This window comes from Quercus lobata, chromosome 8 (genome assembly GCF_001633185.2).
Source record: "Quercus lobata isolate SW786 chromosome 8, ValleyOak3.0 Primary Assembly, whole genome shotgun sequence".
In the NCBI taxonomy this organism is placed as follows: domain Eukaryota; kingdom Viridiplantae; phylum Streptophyta; class Magnoliopsida; order Fagales; family Fagaceae; genus Quercus; species Quercus lobata.
In genome coordinates, this window is record NC_044911.1 from 57,198,883 (window position 1) to 57,212,937 (window position 14,055).

Sequence of the window (14,055 nt, forward strand, 5' to 3'; positions counted from 1 at the left end):
CAATCATCGATAAAGCACACTTATTGACAAAGCACAAACAGAGAAGAGAGAAGAAAGAAGTGGAGAGAGGATAGAGGAAAGAGAAAGATAGATTAGAGAGAGCATGGGGTGAATAAAAAATAATTTTTGTTTTACAATTATAGTTACAGTGCGGTTTCAAATATTAGATTGCACTGTAGCTTGAATCTTAAAATTTTAAGATTTAGCCGGTTTGATGGAGTGGTGTTTTTATCTCAAAAATGCTAAAAAAATAGGATTTTTAGCATTTGAGAGGTTTAATGAGAATGCTCTTATAGTGGCATTAGGGTGTTCACACTTCACAATAAATTATATTTAACAGCAGTGTCTTTTGTGTGTTGGGGCCAAGTCAGAATGGGGCAAACTAAACCAAAATTTGGATTCCACCCATACCACAGAATCTCACATTCCAAGCAATAAAATGTGCACATATGACGCATTATCCCTATTTATAAAAATAGTTTATTTCCCATACAACAGTTAATCAGACAGCCGATTCGTAATCTCACAATCCCTTGGTAAAACCACGGTGGCAAGTTGCCAATGATGATCTCCCTCTCAAGATGAGGCTTCAATACCTGGCTCACGTATTTGAATTGATGTTTTTGACAAACTTGCTTCAAGCTCATTCAACTCATCTAGGTCCAGCTCATCGTCGTCGTCATCATCAAGAGGGTCCTCTTCAGAATCATTAACTGTGTTGGTTGAGGTGCTTGGTTCCCCTGCTGTTGAGTCATCTTTAACCTAAAATTTGAACACAATAAACACTCCAGTAAGACTAATAAAGTCACATGTACAGCACACTTGAACAACTGCATTTTGCACATTTAGTTCCTTTTCGAACTAAAACACATCCAAATGTCTTAGCAAAGATCTTGGAAATCAAATTATAAAAGGTTTGTATAGTCAGCAACTTAAGCAGTTACAGAAGCTCAAAAAAAAAAAAATGTATATATGCAATGTAATCATGAGATATCAAACAATTAACTAAAGCAGCATTTTTGCAATCAATGATGTATGAGTCCATTTTTCAGTAAACACTAAACAATGCAAAATAACTCCAATGTGTAACTGGGAGGTTTTTTTTATTTTTATTTTTATTTTTTTATAAGTTATACACAAGCCCAAAAGAACTTGCATTTGTGACCTCATCCTCCTGCATCTTGCTTTTACAAGGGAGCCAACATGTTACATCCAATTGAAGCAAAGTCAATATGGTGTCAAGCTTATTATATTATAAGTGTCTTAAGGTTAAAACAGTTTTTTCATTTGAGTCATTAGAAGTGTCTCAGGGTTAAAAAAGGTTTCTTAAATTAAGTCATTGGTTTATAAGTTATGGGCGTTTTAACGTGCAAGGGAATCTAGAATTTCATAAAATTCCTGAGCATAATTTTTCTTTCTTATATTTACTCTATTGTTTTCAAAAACTTCTGGCAGTATTAGGACTCTTATTGGGTTTTATCAGGAATTTATTTATTAATCAATTCAGGAATTTTCCTTTAGAAAAACTTTTGGCACCTTTACAACTGTTTTGCTGGGGCAAAAGCAGCTACTAATGCGTTCAGTCAAAAACCACAAGGATGCTTCTCTGGAAGCAACAGCTACCATTGCTTCCCACAAGTGTTAGGTGGCACAAAATGGAAGCTTTAGTAGGCTCCTACACCAATTTTCACGTAGGATTTTTAGAAATTCAGCACTAAATAAAATTCTTTTTAAGGGTTCTTGAGTGAGGTTTAGAATTTAAGGTTTTGAGAAAGGTCACGTAGGATTTTTAGAAATTCAGCACTAAATAAAATTCTTTTTAAGGGTTCTTGAGTGAGGTTTAGAATTTAAGGTTTTGAGAAAGGTTAGGTAATAAAAGATTGGATTTTGAATGAATCTTGAGGGATTTGATGCTTGTTCAACATCGAAACAGTGAATTGAAGTAGAAACAAAGAAAGATAAACTGAAGACGATCACAACTAGATTCTCTAAGCAATCACACTTGGGAAGAAGAAGACAATCACACCCTCAAAACCTGGAATAAGATGCTAGAATTTTATTAAACCTGTATCCATTTTATTGACTACATAGAAGTTTTTATATATAGGCTATTGCCAATCCATTCCTAGAAAGAGTAGGACTCCTGTTAACAAACAGAAGTAATTAATAACTTCTAAACCAAATAGAAACACAACACAAAACATAAAATCGAACTTATGGACCTCTGGTACAACCTATTACAGCCCATTCTAGAAAATACCAGATTATCCTTACCCTAGTAAAACTTAATTAAGATGAACCAACGAATTTCTAACCTAATCAAACTTAATATTAAGACTCAATAACAACTAGAGTAGACTATGACAGGCTTCAACAAGACCCCATATTGAAACTAAGCCACAATTCTCGAATCTTTTAGTTTTTAATCTTGCTTTCCCTCAAACTCTTTGATGGCTACATCAATCTCCCAATGGCTGGACAAAACACAACCTCAAGTTTTGAAATGTTGACGTAGTGAAGTCCTCAATTTATTAAGCAGGATACTTAGAACAACATTGCAAGACATTTTCTCAATCTAAATAGAGCAGGTTTTACATGAAGAAGATTTGGCTCAGCAGGCTCAACTCGATATGGGTAGGAGAAGAACTCAACTTGGTATTCATAAAAAAATAAAAATAAAAAATAAAAAATAGAGAAATTATAACCAAGTCAAGAGATACAGATCAAGGATCTTACCATTTTCGAAGGAACTGTACTTACATCCCTTTTTTAATTTCCATTCAAGAGTTCTTATGTGTTTCCACACCCCTTAGAGAACCCAAAAAATGGACAATTTCATTTTCTGAACTCTTTTGTCAGAGATAGCATTGATGATATTGGAAGGTCTTCTAAACCATGTTATTGAAGTCATCAGAAATGACAAATCAAATCTGTTATTTTTCCATGCGTAATCAAAATTATTTAAAACTTGAATTGTGATTCCCATACGCACCGATCTCATCTTTCACATTCCAATTTCCAAGTTCCAATGATGCCACCCTCCAACTCTTTAATCTCTTTTTTTCATACAATCTTCTTTTGTTTCAACTAAGGCATGTTGTGGAATAATGTGTAGCTGGCTGAGATGTACTTAGCATAATAGTAGGCTAAACAATTGCTAATTTGTCAATTTCTTTTCCCTGACAATAGCAGATTCAACCCCTTTTTATTGGCTGTCATGTTATTACTCAATTCACCTCCTCATGAGATTCAAGAGTTTCTTTTTTGCAGGTTTTGACTCATCTTCAGGTGCTGATTAGGCTCTTTTGCTTTAGTTATTTATTTTAATTTTCTGGGTGTTTGGACTTTGTTGCATGCTGCACTGACTCTTAAGCTTGTTGTTTAGGGTCTACCACCCGCTCTTCTAGTTGTTCTAGCTTCTTCTTTTTTTCTTTTTCTTTTTTGATGACATGGAACCTCACCAAAGCAAGGTCCTTTGGACCCACCCTAAGGGAGTAACCATGGATACATGATGCCATTCTAGCTTTCCAGCAAGCTGTTCAGATTGTCGGCATCCTATTCTAGCTTTCCAGCTTCCGTTTATGGAACTTTAGCTCTTTGTTTTGAAGTTTCTGCTGGCTGCTTCTACTCTGTAGTCCTCCTTGCATGCAGTCTTGGATATTAAGCATTATGTTTATGCTTGAAAATTGTAGATTTCTCCTTAAAATTCTACAAACTCAAACCAAATTGTTGTTTCTATAGCATCTTCAACATCTTTCAAATTTAAATGAGGCATTTCCTTCTTAATTTCATATCTCAGCCTACTTTTGATTGAACAATAGTCATACATGCACTTTCTACTACCAAACTTAATAAATAATTCCTTATATTTTCTTGCATTATCAATTACATGCAAATCACCTTACTCAAGAGTATAGTGTACAGAGCTGATCAAGAAAATCATCTGTAAGATTTCTTACAAGAATTTCTTCTTTAAAAATCACCTTACCCTCTTATCCTCTTAGAAGAAATGCTCATAAATATCATCTTTAAGATTCCTTGTTTATTGAAAAGTCAAAATTATCCTAGCAATTTTCCAAAATTCCCAAGATCAATTTCCAAGATCACACTTCATATTATTCTCCAATCATCCTTGTTCAGGTCAAATTTCTCATCTCTACTCTATTTTCAAACCCAAAGCATACTTTTTCCCTTGTACATTTGAACCCCTAAAACCCCGAGTTTTCCATAATTTTTTAGTCAAATAGCCTATCAAATTAGGCCTAAAGTCCCAATCACAGCCACTAATCAGAATTCTCCTCCAACCTATTTTTTCAAGAAGCAGCCACTCTTACCTTTTATTCCCTCACTTTTCAAAACCCTTCTTTGTTCTACAACCTGAAAGCCTTCATTTTTTTTTTATTGGTAATTATATATGCACCTGGTGGCTATTGAACCACAACCTCATTGGTAATTACCTTGCTCTAGCAAAGGAAGGAGATGCCATTTGAGCTAAAGCTCATTGGCCTTTTTGAAGCCAAAACAAACCCTAAAAGCATAACTTCTTCTTCTTCTTCTTCTTTTTCCAAAAAAGAAAAATAGTAAGTTATACACACTTCATTAAGTAACTTAAAACCTCACCCACCAGCTAGTACGTACAAGAAAAGGAGGGGCCATTTGAACTGCTTAGAAAGATTAGGTTCTTGGACTGCTTAACAATCTTGTTTTAAGCTTTTGAAAATATCTCCTAATGATCTGCGATAGATAAGATATGATATTTGATTTATAAATTTTACAAGTCCTAGGATATTCTTCAGACTCAATAAAGAGAAGCCTCCAAGCAAAGAAACATGATACCTAAAAAGAGCAGATCCATTGACAAACCCCTCCAGTACAAGTGAAAACTTTTATATTAGTCAAGAAGCAGTAATAGCTACTCTAATTACTATGTACAGAATAAGTAAATAACAAACAGTAGGAACACTCCACATTTCATTAAACCCTATTCCAAAGATATAAGGCATAAAGGTTTCTGGCCAGATGTGGTGACATCAAAATTCAGATTCAACCACATAACTTTCTGCATTGCTTATACCACAGGATGAAACAGCTAGTAAGACAATAATGTATTATGACTCAATTATCAATCAGCATATCACAGATTATGTGGCAAATATCTAATAGAAAATGATAATTTATTAAACAGAAGATTTCATACAAATCAGCTGTGCCTAAAACAGAACACATTGTTCAGCCTATCATAGCATGTTAATATGGTCACCTAACATATTAAGGCAAATCATCTGTAAAAGATACATTTCATACAAATCAGGTTTTTTTTTTTGGATAGATAGTAATAAAATAATAATAATAACTGATTTGTATGAATTTTTTTTTTTACCATGCACCATAAAAATTCCAGAACTTAATAGTTGGTGAAAGGGGAAAAGGAAAAGAAAAGGTTAATCAATCTTGGAAATCAATTCAAGTCCAATAGTTTCAGACCACTTCTTATTTTATAAAATTAAAAAGAAGCAGAATTACCTTCTCTTCAGCAGCCACAAGTTGTTCATCTCTTTGGTATTTTTCATATGCCTCAGCATCATCCACAAACAAGCTAGCATCCGCAAGAAACAACTCCCGACCACTAAGACAGGCAGAAAATTAAATTAATAGCATGTTTAATGGGGATATTTAACTGAATGCAACATATAGAGAATGATACCTCATGCGGTCATTCTTAGCCCTGTCTGCTCTCTGTGCAGCTAAGCCAGCCTCTCTTTCCTCTGTCTTTTTGTTCTTCCATTGGAAGAACAGGTCAGGAGTCATTGGAGTAGTGGTTGTCACTTTTGCACGCTAAAATTTTTGCAGATGAACAATTATAAGAACTGAGTATAGAAAACAGAGCAAAGAAAACAATAGAACAGATGGAGCTGCAAACAAACAAACATGTTCCCACCACAATAACAAGATTAAAAGGAAAAGTAAAAGCCAACAAATCAAAAATGACTGTTACCTGATTCTCAATCTCTTCCTCGATGGGAATCTTATCACTCTCTTCCTCCAAAAGTGCCTTCATTTGAGATTTTAAAATATATCCTGGAGGTAGAGCATGTCTGTAGTGACATTCTTTGCCACCATTTGGGCAAGACCAGAACCATCCATATTGTTTCTTTTCCACAGCATCCAAAAAGTATTTGCAAACCTGTATATAAGTTTTTTTTTTTTTTTAAGTAACAAGAATTCGATTTGTTGAGAGAAAAAGGGGGCACTACCCTAGTACACAAGAAGCATACTCAAATTAAAGGAAATGAGGGGAAATTAGAAAGAAAATAGCTTTAAAAAAATAAAGAACACCAAAACCCAGTTATCTAGCCTTCCTAACCTTTTCTCAAAAAAATAAATAAATAAAGTGTAAAGAATCCAAAAACTTTCGCCTGAAGGCTGAAGTCCAATTGTAAAAGGGTATTTAGCAATTAGAATTTCAACTTAACCAAGTCTTGTTCTTCACCATCAAAGCAACAATCATTTATCTCCCTCCAAAGACACCAGATAATGCATAAAAGAAGTCCATTTGTAAAAGGGTCTTTAGCAACAAGAACTTCAACTTAACGAAGTCTTGTTATTCACCAGATAATGCCTTCCAAATCTTCCCATTAACCTGTTTACCAAAAGATCCCTCCCAACAAGCCACCAGCTCCAAGACAGAAGGCATAAAAGAGCCAATATACTAAGAACTTTAATGTTATTATTATTAAGAAGTAATTCTTCCTATGAAAATACAGATTTAAATAAGCATTTAAACAATATGAGTATAATTTAATGATTCTACCAACACGGGGCAGTTTCCACTCGCTCAAAAGCCCCTTCTCTCTGACTAAGAGCCAATATGTCACCTTCAACTTGTAATGCAGCAGCAACCCACACAAAGACAAGATAGTTAGTCTCCCTATTTGCCAAAATTGAGCTCTCAGCATTTTTCACATAGGCTTCAATAATTCACATTACTCCAGCATTATTAAACAACTACAAAGAACTTAGAATTTTTCAATGCTACTTCAAAAACCTTCTCCTTCTGGAAGGGGCATAGACAATTTTCCACAATAAATCTCATTACACCTACCTGCACTCGGCTATCTAGTGCGGCATAGTGACTTAACATCCCACCTAAAGCAGGGAACATGCCAAGTCTACACCCCCACAATGTAGCTGCTAGATTTGCCTACAGTCTACACAGTACACACAAACATGCACATACGTTCATACATACACGTGCATAAAATCTAAAATACCAAGAACTACCTTACTACTGTTAACATTGTATTGAAAGAAAAATAATAATTGAACTCACAATCTCAGTTGGTTTATTCTGGTTATACTCGTTCTTCTTTGACTCCACCACCTTCTCAAGTGTCTCTTGATCCCAATCCTCCATAGTGTCTTAAATAAACAAACACCCACCAAATCAAAATCATATAAGAGCTGAAATATACACTTAACACAAAAAAACATAATTGTGTATTCAATTAAAAATCACCTTCATCACGCTTATCACTGTAAATATCGATTTTCTCGCCCTTTCTCTGCACATTCAAATCATGAGAGAACTTGCATTTGAAACCCTTGGCACACTGCCCCACCTTGAAAAATTCGCATAATATAGACTTTGGATCAACACCTATCCAAATTTACCAAATCACTCTATCACAAAAACACAATTCCATACATAAACCCCAAAAAAATCAAAAAAGTTAATAGCTCAAACATACATACCAACTGGAACTTTGGGCTGACTAACAGCAACTTTGAACAAATCATTCAATTCCTTCTCTTTAGCTTTCTCTTCCTCCTTCTTTTTCTGCTCAATCCAAATCAAAATTCCCACTCAGAACCAAACAGAACCAGCAATCGATTAAAGTGAAAGGAAAAAAAAAAAACGCGAACCTTAAGGGCGGCTTTGGCGGCTTCGGGTTTGGGCTGGACCGATTGTTTGAGATTTTGGACGTATTTCTGGACATTCTTGCTCTTGTTCTTGTTCTTGAGCCCGAAGGTCTTGTCCTCCACGACTTTCTGCTTCTTCGCTACGTCCGATTTGGATTGCTGCTGCTTCGGCGGCATATTTGTGTGATTGAAAGAAACAAAAAAAAATCAAAAGCAAAAAATCTGTGAGATTTTGTTTGGGAAATGAGAAAATAGGAATTGATTTTTCAAAAAAATTGGGGGGAGATTTGGTCGGAGAGTGTGATTAGGGTTTTAAGTGGATTTAACAGAGGCCAATAATGTTACTGCTATCTGAGGAGGAAGATGAGGGAGAAGGGTATGCAAGATTTTTTGTTGTTTTGTTTTTGGGTTTAAATGCCCGATATGTCCCTGCTGGGCCTGTGAGTTGTGAAATAAGAGCCCGACGTTTTTGTGAGATGGGTGGGATGGCAAATTGAGTGAGATAATTGGGGTATAAAAGTAAATCCAATTATTTGCAGTGAACAAAGCTGTACATAGCTGCTCCATTTGTTTCGTGATGATTGTTTTGTTTTTGGGTTTAAATGCCCGATATGTCCCTGCTGGGCCTGTGAGTTGTGAAATAAGAGCCCGACGTTTTTGTGAGATGGGTGGGATGGCAAATTGAGTGAAATCATTGGGGTATAAAAGTAAATCCAATTATTTTCGTGATGATTGTTTTGTTTTTGGGTTTAAATGCCCGATATGTCCCTGCTGGGCCTGTGAGTTGTGAAATAAGAGCCCAACGTTTTTGGGATGGGTGGGATGGCAAATTGGGGGATATTTGGAGACTAGAATTAAGGTTTTCAGACCCAGACCGTTCATTGAACCGTAAAAGGGAGAGGTTCAAGGTTTTTGAGGTCGAATCGAGGTCGAACCGTGATGATGTCATAATTAATTTAATAATTAATTAAAGCCTAAATATAGATATTAAATTTATAAAACTAGCAAAATTAACAATATATCTATATATGTGAAGGAAATTTAATGATTTTCAAGCATATATTTAATAATTAAATAAGAAAGTTAATAAAATAAAATAATAACCATGAAAACATTAAAATTTATGATTAATTTTTGAAGTAAATTTGAATATCTTTGAAGGATTTTAATTATAATTTTTTTTATTCCTTGTAAGAGATGGATAATTTAATTAAGTAGAATAAAATTGTAAAAAAAAAAAAAAATTGCTAGGGGTTGGACCGTACAGTTCTCACCGGTTCGTGCGGTCCAACCCGGTTTTACAGTTCACGGAATTAACAAAAAATCTGGTTCTTAGGCTTAAAAAACCGGTTTTCATCCCGATTCCCAGTTTTCACGTCTGACCTCCCGGTCCGGTCCGGTTCGGTTCTGAAAACTATGACTAGAATAGGGAGGGGATAGAATATAGTTAGTTAGCAAGGTTTTGAAACTATTTAGGAAATTAGTATCTCGAGTCTTTGAAACTCAAGTTCAGTGACAAAATCAAGCTTCAAAGACTCGAATTTTAGTGTTGAGATGGAGGAATTTATCCATGTGAAACTCGAGTTTCTTAGACTCGAGAAGTATCTGAAGAACAAAGAATGAAGATGAAGATGAAGACAATTTGAAGAATTGAGGAAACAGATCCGAAGGAAGAAGAAGACAAGATCTGGAAAATAAGATCTGAAAAATGCAAATTTGAAGAAGAGAAACAGAGATTTGGAGTGGAGAAAGCAGAACAATCTAAACTGGAAAACGTTGATCCAAAGAACGCAACCGATCTGAACAGAGGAGTTGAGAATGCAGAACTAGAAAACATGGAGAACTGAAAAACAGAAGAACTCGAGTATTATAAACTTGAGTGAAATCATTGGGGTATAAAAGTAAATCCAATTATTTGCAGTGAACAAAGTTGTACATAGCTGCTCCATTTGTTTCATGATGATTATGACTCTAGCAATTTCGCTACGGATCATAAGTAGTAAATTGTTATTGGTTGTTACTTGTGGACAAATAAGTAATTTTAATGATGACCCAAATTAAGACAATTGTGAAAATGTTTGGAAATAGTATTTTTCTTTCTTTCATTGTAAAATTTGGTCCTACCTTAAAACGTTTTTCATTAACCATTGTAAAATTTTGTAAAACATTTTATAAAGTTAAAAATTAAAAAAACTTGGTAAAGCATTTTACAAAAAAATAGACAATGGTTCTCCTCCCCCTATTCCATGCCTAGCCCACTAGTTTCAGTGGGCTGGGCTACTAATCTAGTGGCTCTAATCTAGCGGGCTAAGGTTGCAGAGGCATTGTTTTGCTGGTTTGTACTTGAAATTTTTTGTCATACTAAACATCTAAAAAAATTTTCAAATGTAAAATGTTTAGAAATTTTACATTTTGAAAATATTTTACAGCAAATACAAACAAAGCATATGTATCTAATGGTATATTGTTAAAACACTGATCCCTTGAACTTTTAAACTTTAACATCCAACCCTCAAGTGATTTTGTTTAATCTAAAAATTTAGTGTTATATTTTTTTAGATCAAACAATATTATAGGGGTTTTGTATTACACTCAAAAACCTTAGGAGGTTAAGTATTATGTTGCTGTCGCCACTCAACCATTCTTTTCCAATCTATTACATGAAAAATTATAAAATTATCTATGTGTTTTATTTAAATAAGTCACAAGATTCATTAAAAAAATTACATGACTAGTGGTCTCTTCAATTGTCACATAATAGGTTAGAAAAAATAGCTCCAAACTAGTTCTAAGTTAAACTTTTTCCATTTGAACGCAGGTCTTTTATCTAATGACAAAAGACTTTACTAATTGAACTAATTGGAATTTGAGAACGATTTCTTCTTACCTATATTTATTTTCATAAACCATTTTGGTGGAAATTTTTGTTCAATGGCTAGGCTAGGGTCCTTTGGATCATTAGTATTCTTTTAAATTCTTTTAAATTTTTACTCACCATATAACTGTTTATTATTATAATCTTAATAGTGGGTTTCAGTTAGTTCAACTGGTAAAATCTCTGATGGTTGGATAAGAGATTTGTGGTTCAATCCCCGCCTACACCAAAAACTAATTGGTGTCTTGATTTGTTATTATCAAGAGCAGGCATCATAGGTAGCCATTAAAGCTTTTAGATAAATGATGATTAGATAATAGTGATAGCAGACTGTTGTAGATTTTAGTATATGATTATTTTTAATTGATGTGTCAACTTTTAAACGCAAATTAATAAAGTATTTCTATTTTGTTTCTAAAAATAATAATAATAATAATAAAAGTATTTTAAAATTTTGTTTATTTTGTTGTTAATATAACACCAATCACATTCATTTTTATGTTGGTTTTTTTTTTAATAATAAAATTGATAATAATTTTAGCATTTTCTTATCTAATTTAAAAGCTAATAATGTGACATTACAAGTTATAACTTCAATGTCACCGCTCATAAATTTCCACGAGCAAGGACAACATGTTCCTGGGTTTATTTATTTTGACATAAATAAAAAATCTGTTACAAAAGTTTTTATCATGTAAATAATGCTTTGCACCCTAAAAGTCTTAGTTGCAAATATCAAATATGTTTTTTGCCATACTTCTGTTGGAGAGACTCAAATTGAGTAGTTAATATAATATATAGAGTTTCTCAAAAAAAAAAAAAAACATATATATATATATATAAAATAATATATAGAGCTCCATTTATCTTATAATATATAGAGGTTAGAGGCTTAGAGCACCACTTAACTCGAAAGCTTAACTCTATGAGTTTGAGCCTAATTATGCGTATTGATTATGGCACCATTGACAATACTCTTTTTGTTAGGCCTTTTTCTAAGATTGTTTGTGTGTGCTTTGTGGCTCCAAGTACACTCACACCTAACCAAAAACTTTAGAATTGTTAACTATATGGGTAATTAATATAACATATATGAACACTACTTAACCCAAAAAGTTAAGCCTATGAGTTTAGGCATGTTATATTAAATATTCACTCATTTCATTCCTATTTAATGTGAAACTTACATGTGTATACTCAACAAGTTCATTTACCCTAGTAGAAGAAAATGGTTATCTTTGACTTTTAAGTTCTAACTTCAATTTGTTTCCCATGCACTCCTCGATCCTACATATATAAGACTAGTAAACTTCCATAATATTTTGAAGGTTCAACCATACATACACAGAAAAATTCAAATGGAATCAAATTGTTTTACATGAGAAGGCTTTGTAAATGGACATTATGATTCTAAGAAATCTCTTAGATGCTTCTCAACGCAAAGAGTTAGAAGTTAATATAAAAAACAGAAAATGAATAAAGAATGAATGACTGGCTTAGAATTGCCTTCGTCAATGTTTATCCATTTTTCGCCTATTGTATATTTGTATATGTAGCATTTAAAAAATGATATATGTTTCGTTTTTTAATACGCAACATATGGTAGTTACTTATATATTTATATATGCATCGTGTCTTTTCATAAATGTAAATGTAGATTATGAACAGCCTTTGGTTCTAATGATGACATTTCTTAATAGCCTGTTTGGATGTTTAGAGAGGGAGGAGAGTAGAGGGGAGTAGAGAGAAGGAGAGTAATGGAGAGGAGAGTAGAGGAGAATAGTTATCCATCACTTTGTTTGAATGTTTTTAAAATTAGTAAAGGGCAAGGAAGTAATTAGTCCTTCCTCTTGTTTGGATGTTTTAAAAATTAGGATGAAAATAAAAAGAAATTATTTAAATAGACAAATTTACCCCTATTTGAATGGACTTGTAATATTGTCCAAACTTGACCCCACCACATAAAATTTTAATTAATCATAACCACACACATGTCACCAAAATCCTTCACCTTGTTTGGATGTTTTTAAAATTAGTAAAGGGGAAGGAAGTAATTCTTGTTTGGATGTTTTAAAAATTAGGATAAAAATGAGAGAAAATAATTTAAATAGACAAATATATCCTTATTTGAAAATGGACTTGTAACATTGTCCAAACTTGACCCCACCACATAAAATTTTAATTAATCATAACCGCACACGTGTCACCAAAATACACAATCAACGGCTATTATTACAAGATTCTTACTTTCGAAGCTAAATTGCGAGTAGTGGAGGTCGAACATGGCCGGATCGGTGGTCGGCAAGATTGGCCGATGACACTCTTTAGCGTAAATCTTCACTACGGGGGCGACGAGATCGCCGACCGTCGATTCCGACGACATGACCACTTGTATGGGGTTGAGACTCCCCTGGATCGTCACGTTCAACAATGTACAACTTCGTCAACCTCGCCGCGAGTGGCCGTCCCTCCATCAGTGTCGATCCAACTACGTTCTTGTATGTAGCAGTTCCGGCGTCATATTCGATTGGCAAAGCTTCGCCGCCATAGTAAGTGGACTTTGTCCGTGAAAAACATTGTAATTTTGTGGGTTGCAGATTTTTTATTTTTTATTTTTTTATTTTTTATGTTACAAAACATTGTAATTTTGTGTAGTACTCGGTTTTGGGTTTCTCTTTTATGTTTGGTTGCTAAGAAAATATTGGATAGAAACTGTAAATATACTAAATTTAGTAGAAATTGTGTTTGGTTTGTAAGAAAGCACCGGGAAGATTTGTCATTTGTAGTGTTAAATTTTCTTAGGAAACGGTTTGTAATTTTGTTAATTTAGAAAGGGTAAATTAGAGAATTCATTTGGTCAATAATTTATCTACTTTACTCTCTCTCCAAATCTCTCCAATTTGGGGGAATTAAAAATGAGGGGTTAGAGGTGCTTGAAACCCCTCTAACCCCTCCAAACTCCTCCCCTTTCCTTATAAAACTTCCAAACAAAGTAATTGAATTACTCTCCCTCCCTTTACTCTACTCCCCCTCCTTTTTTAAACTTCCAAATAGGCCATAAGTCTCTCCATGGACGTTAAAATGATTTTTTTTTTTTTTTTAATAATTCAATAGTTGGGATGGAAAGATTTAAATTTTAATTATTGTATCCATTAAATATACTGTAAAATGTCAATCAATTCAGTTACAATGTTCTTAGTTAGAGGTGATTATTATTATTATTTTATTTATTTATTTATTTGGAGAAGAGAGGTGGTTAG

General features: G+C 33.7%; 1 protein-coding gene and 1 long non-coding RNA gene across 2 annotated transcripts; one reads left to right on the top strand and one right to left on the bottom strand.

Annotated features, from left to right (window-relative positions):
* Positions 1-371: 371 nt before the first annotated feature.
* LOC115955999 (zinc finger CCCH domain-containing protein 21-like) lies at positions 372-8,350 on the bottom strand. Its single transcript, XM_031074438.1, has 8 exons — positions 7,924-8,350; positions 7,753-7,837; positions 7,517-7,657; positions 7,331-7,419; positions 5,996-6,184; positions 5,705-5,835; positions 5,524-5,626; positions 372-762 (listed from the first exon to the last, which is right to left on the bottom strand). The coding sequence occupies exons 1-8, from the start codon at positions 8,095-8,097 to the stop codon at positions 577-579; spliced, it is 1,098 nt and encodes a 365-aa protein (XP_030930298.1). The 5' UTR covers positions 8,098-8,350; the 3' UTR covers positions 372-576.
* Positions 774-4,554, top strand: LOC115956000. Its single transcript, XR_004084242.1, has 2 exons — positions 774-1,763; positions 1,853-4,554. It is a non-coding gene; the product is annotated as an uncharacterized LOC115956000 (long non-coding RNA).
* Positions 8,351-14,055: the final 5,705 nt, after the last annotated feature.

Excerpts from the sequence above, each read along its gene's own strand:
- LOC115955999 (XM_031074438.1), bottom strand. The coding sequence starts at position 8,097 with ATGCCGCCGAAGCAGCAGCAATCCAAATCGGACGTAGCGAAGAAGCAG. Across the intron at positions 7,420-7,516 it reads CAGTGATAAGCGTGATGAAG|ACACTATGGAGGATTGGGAT; the intron begins GTGATTTTTAAT and ends TGTTTATTTAAG. Across the intron at positions 5,836-5,995 it reads AGGAAGAGATTGAGAATCAG|CGTGCAAAAGTGACAACCAC; the intron begins GTAACAGTCATT and ends CAAAAATTTTAG.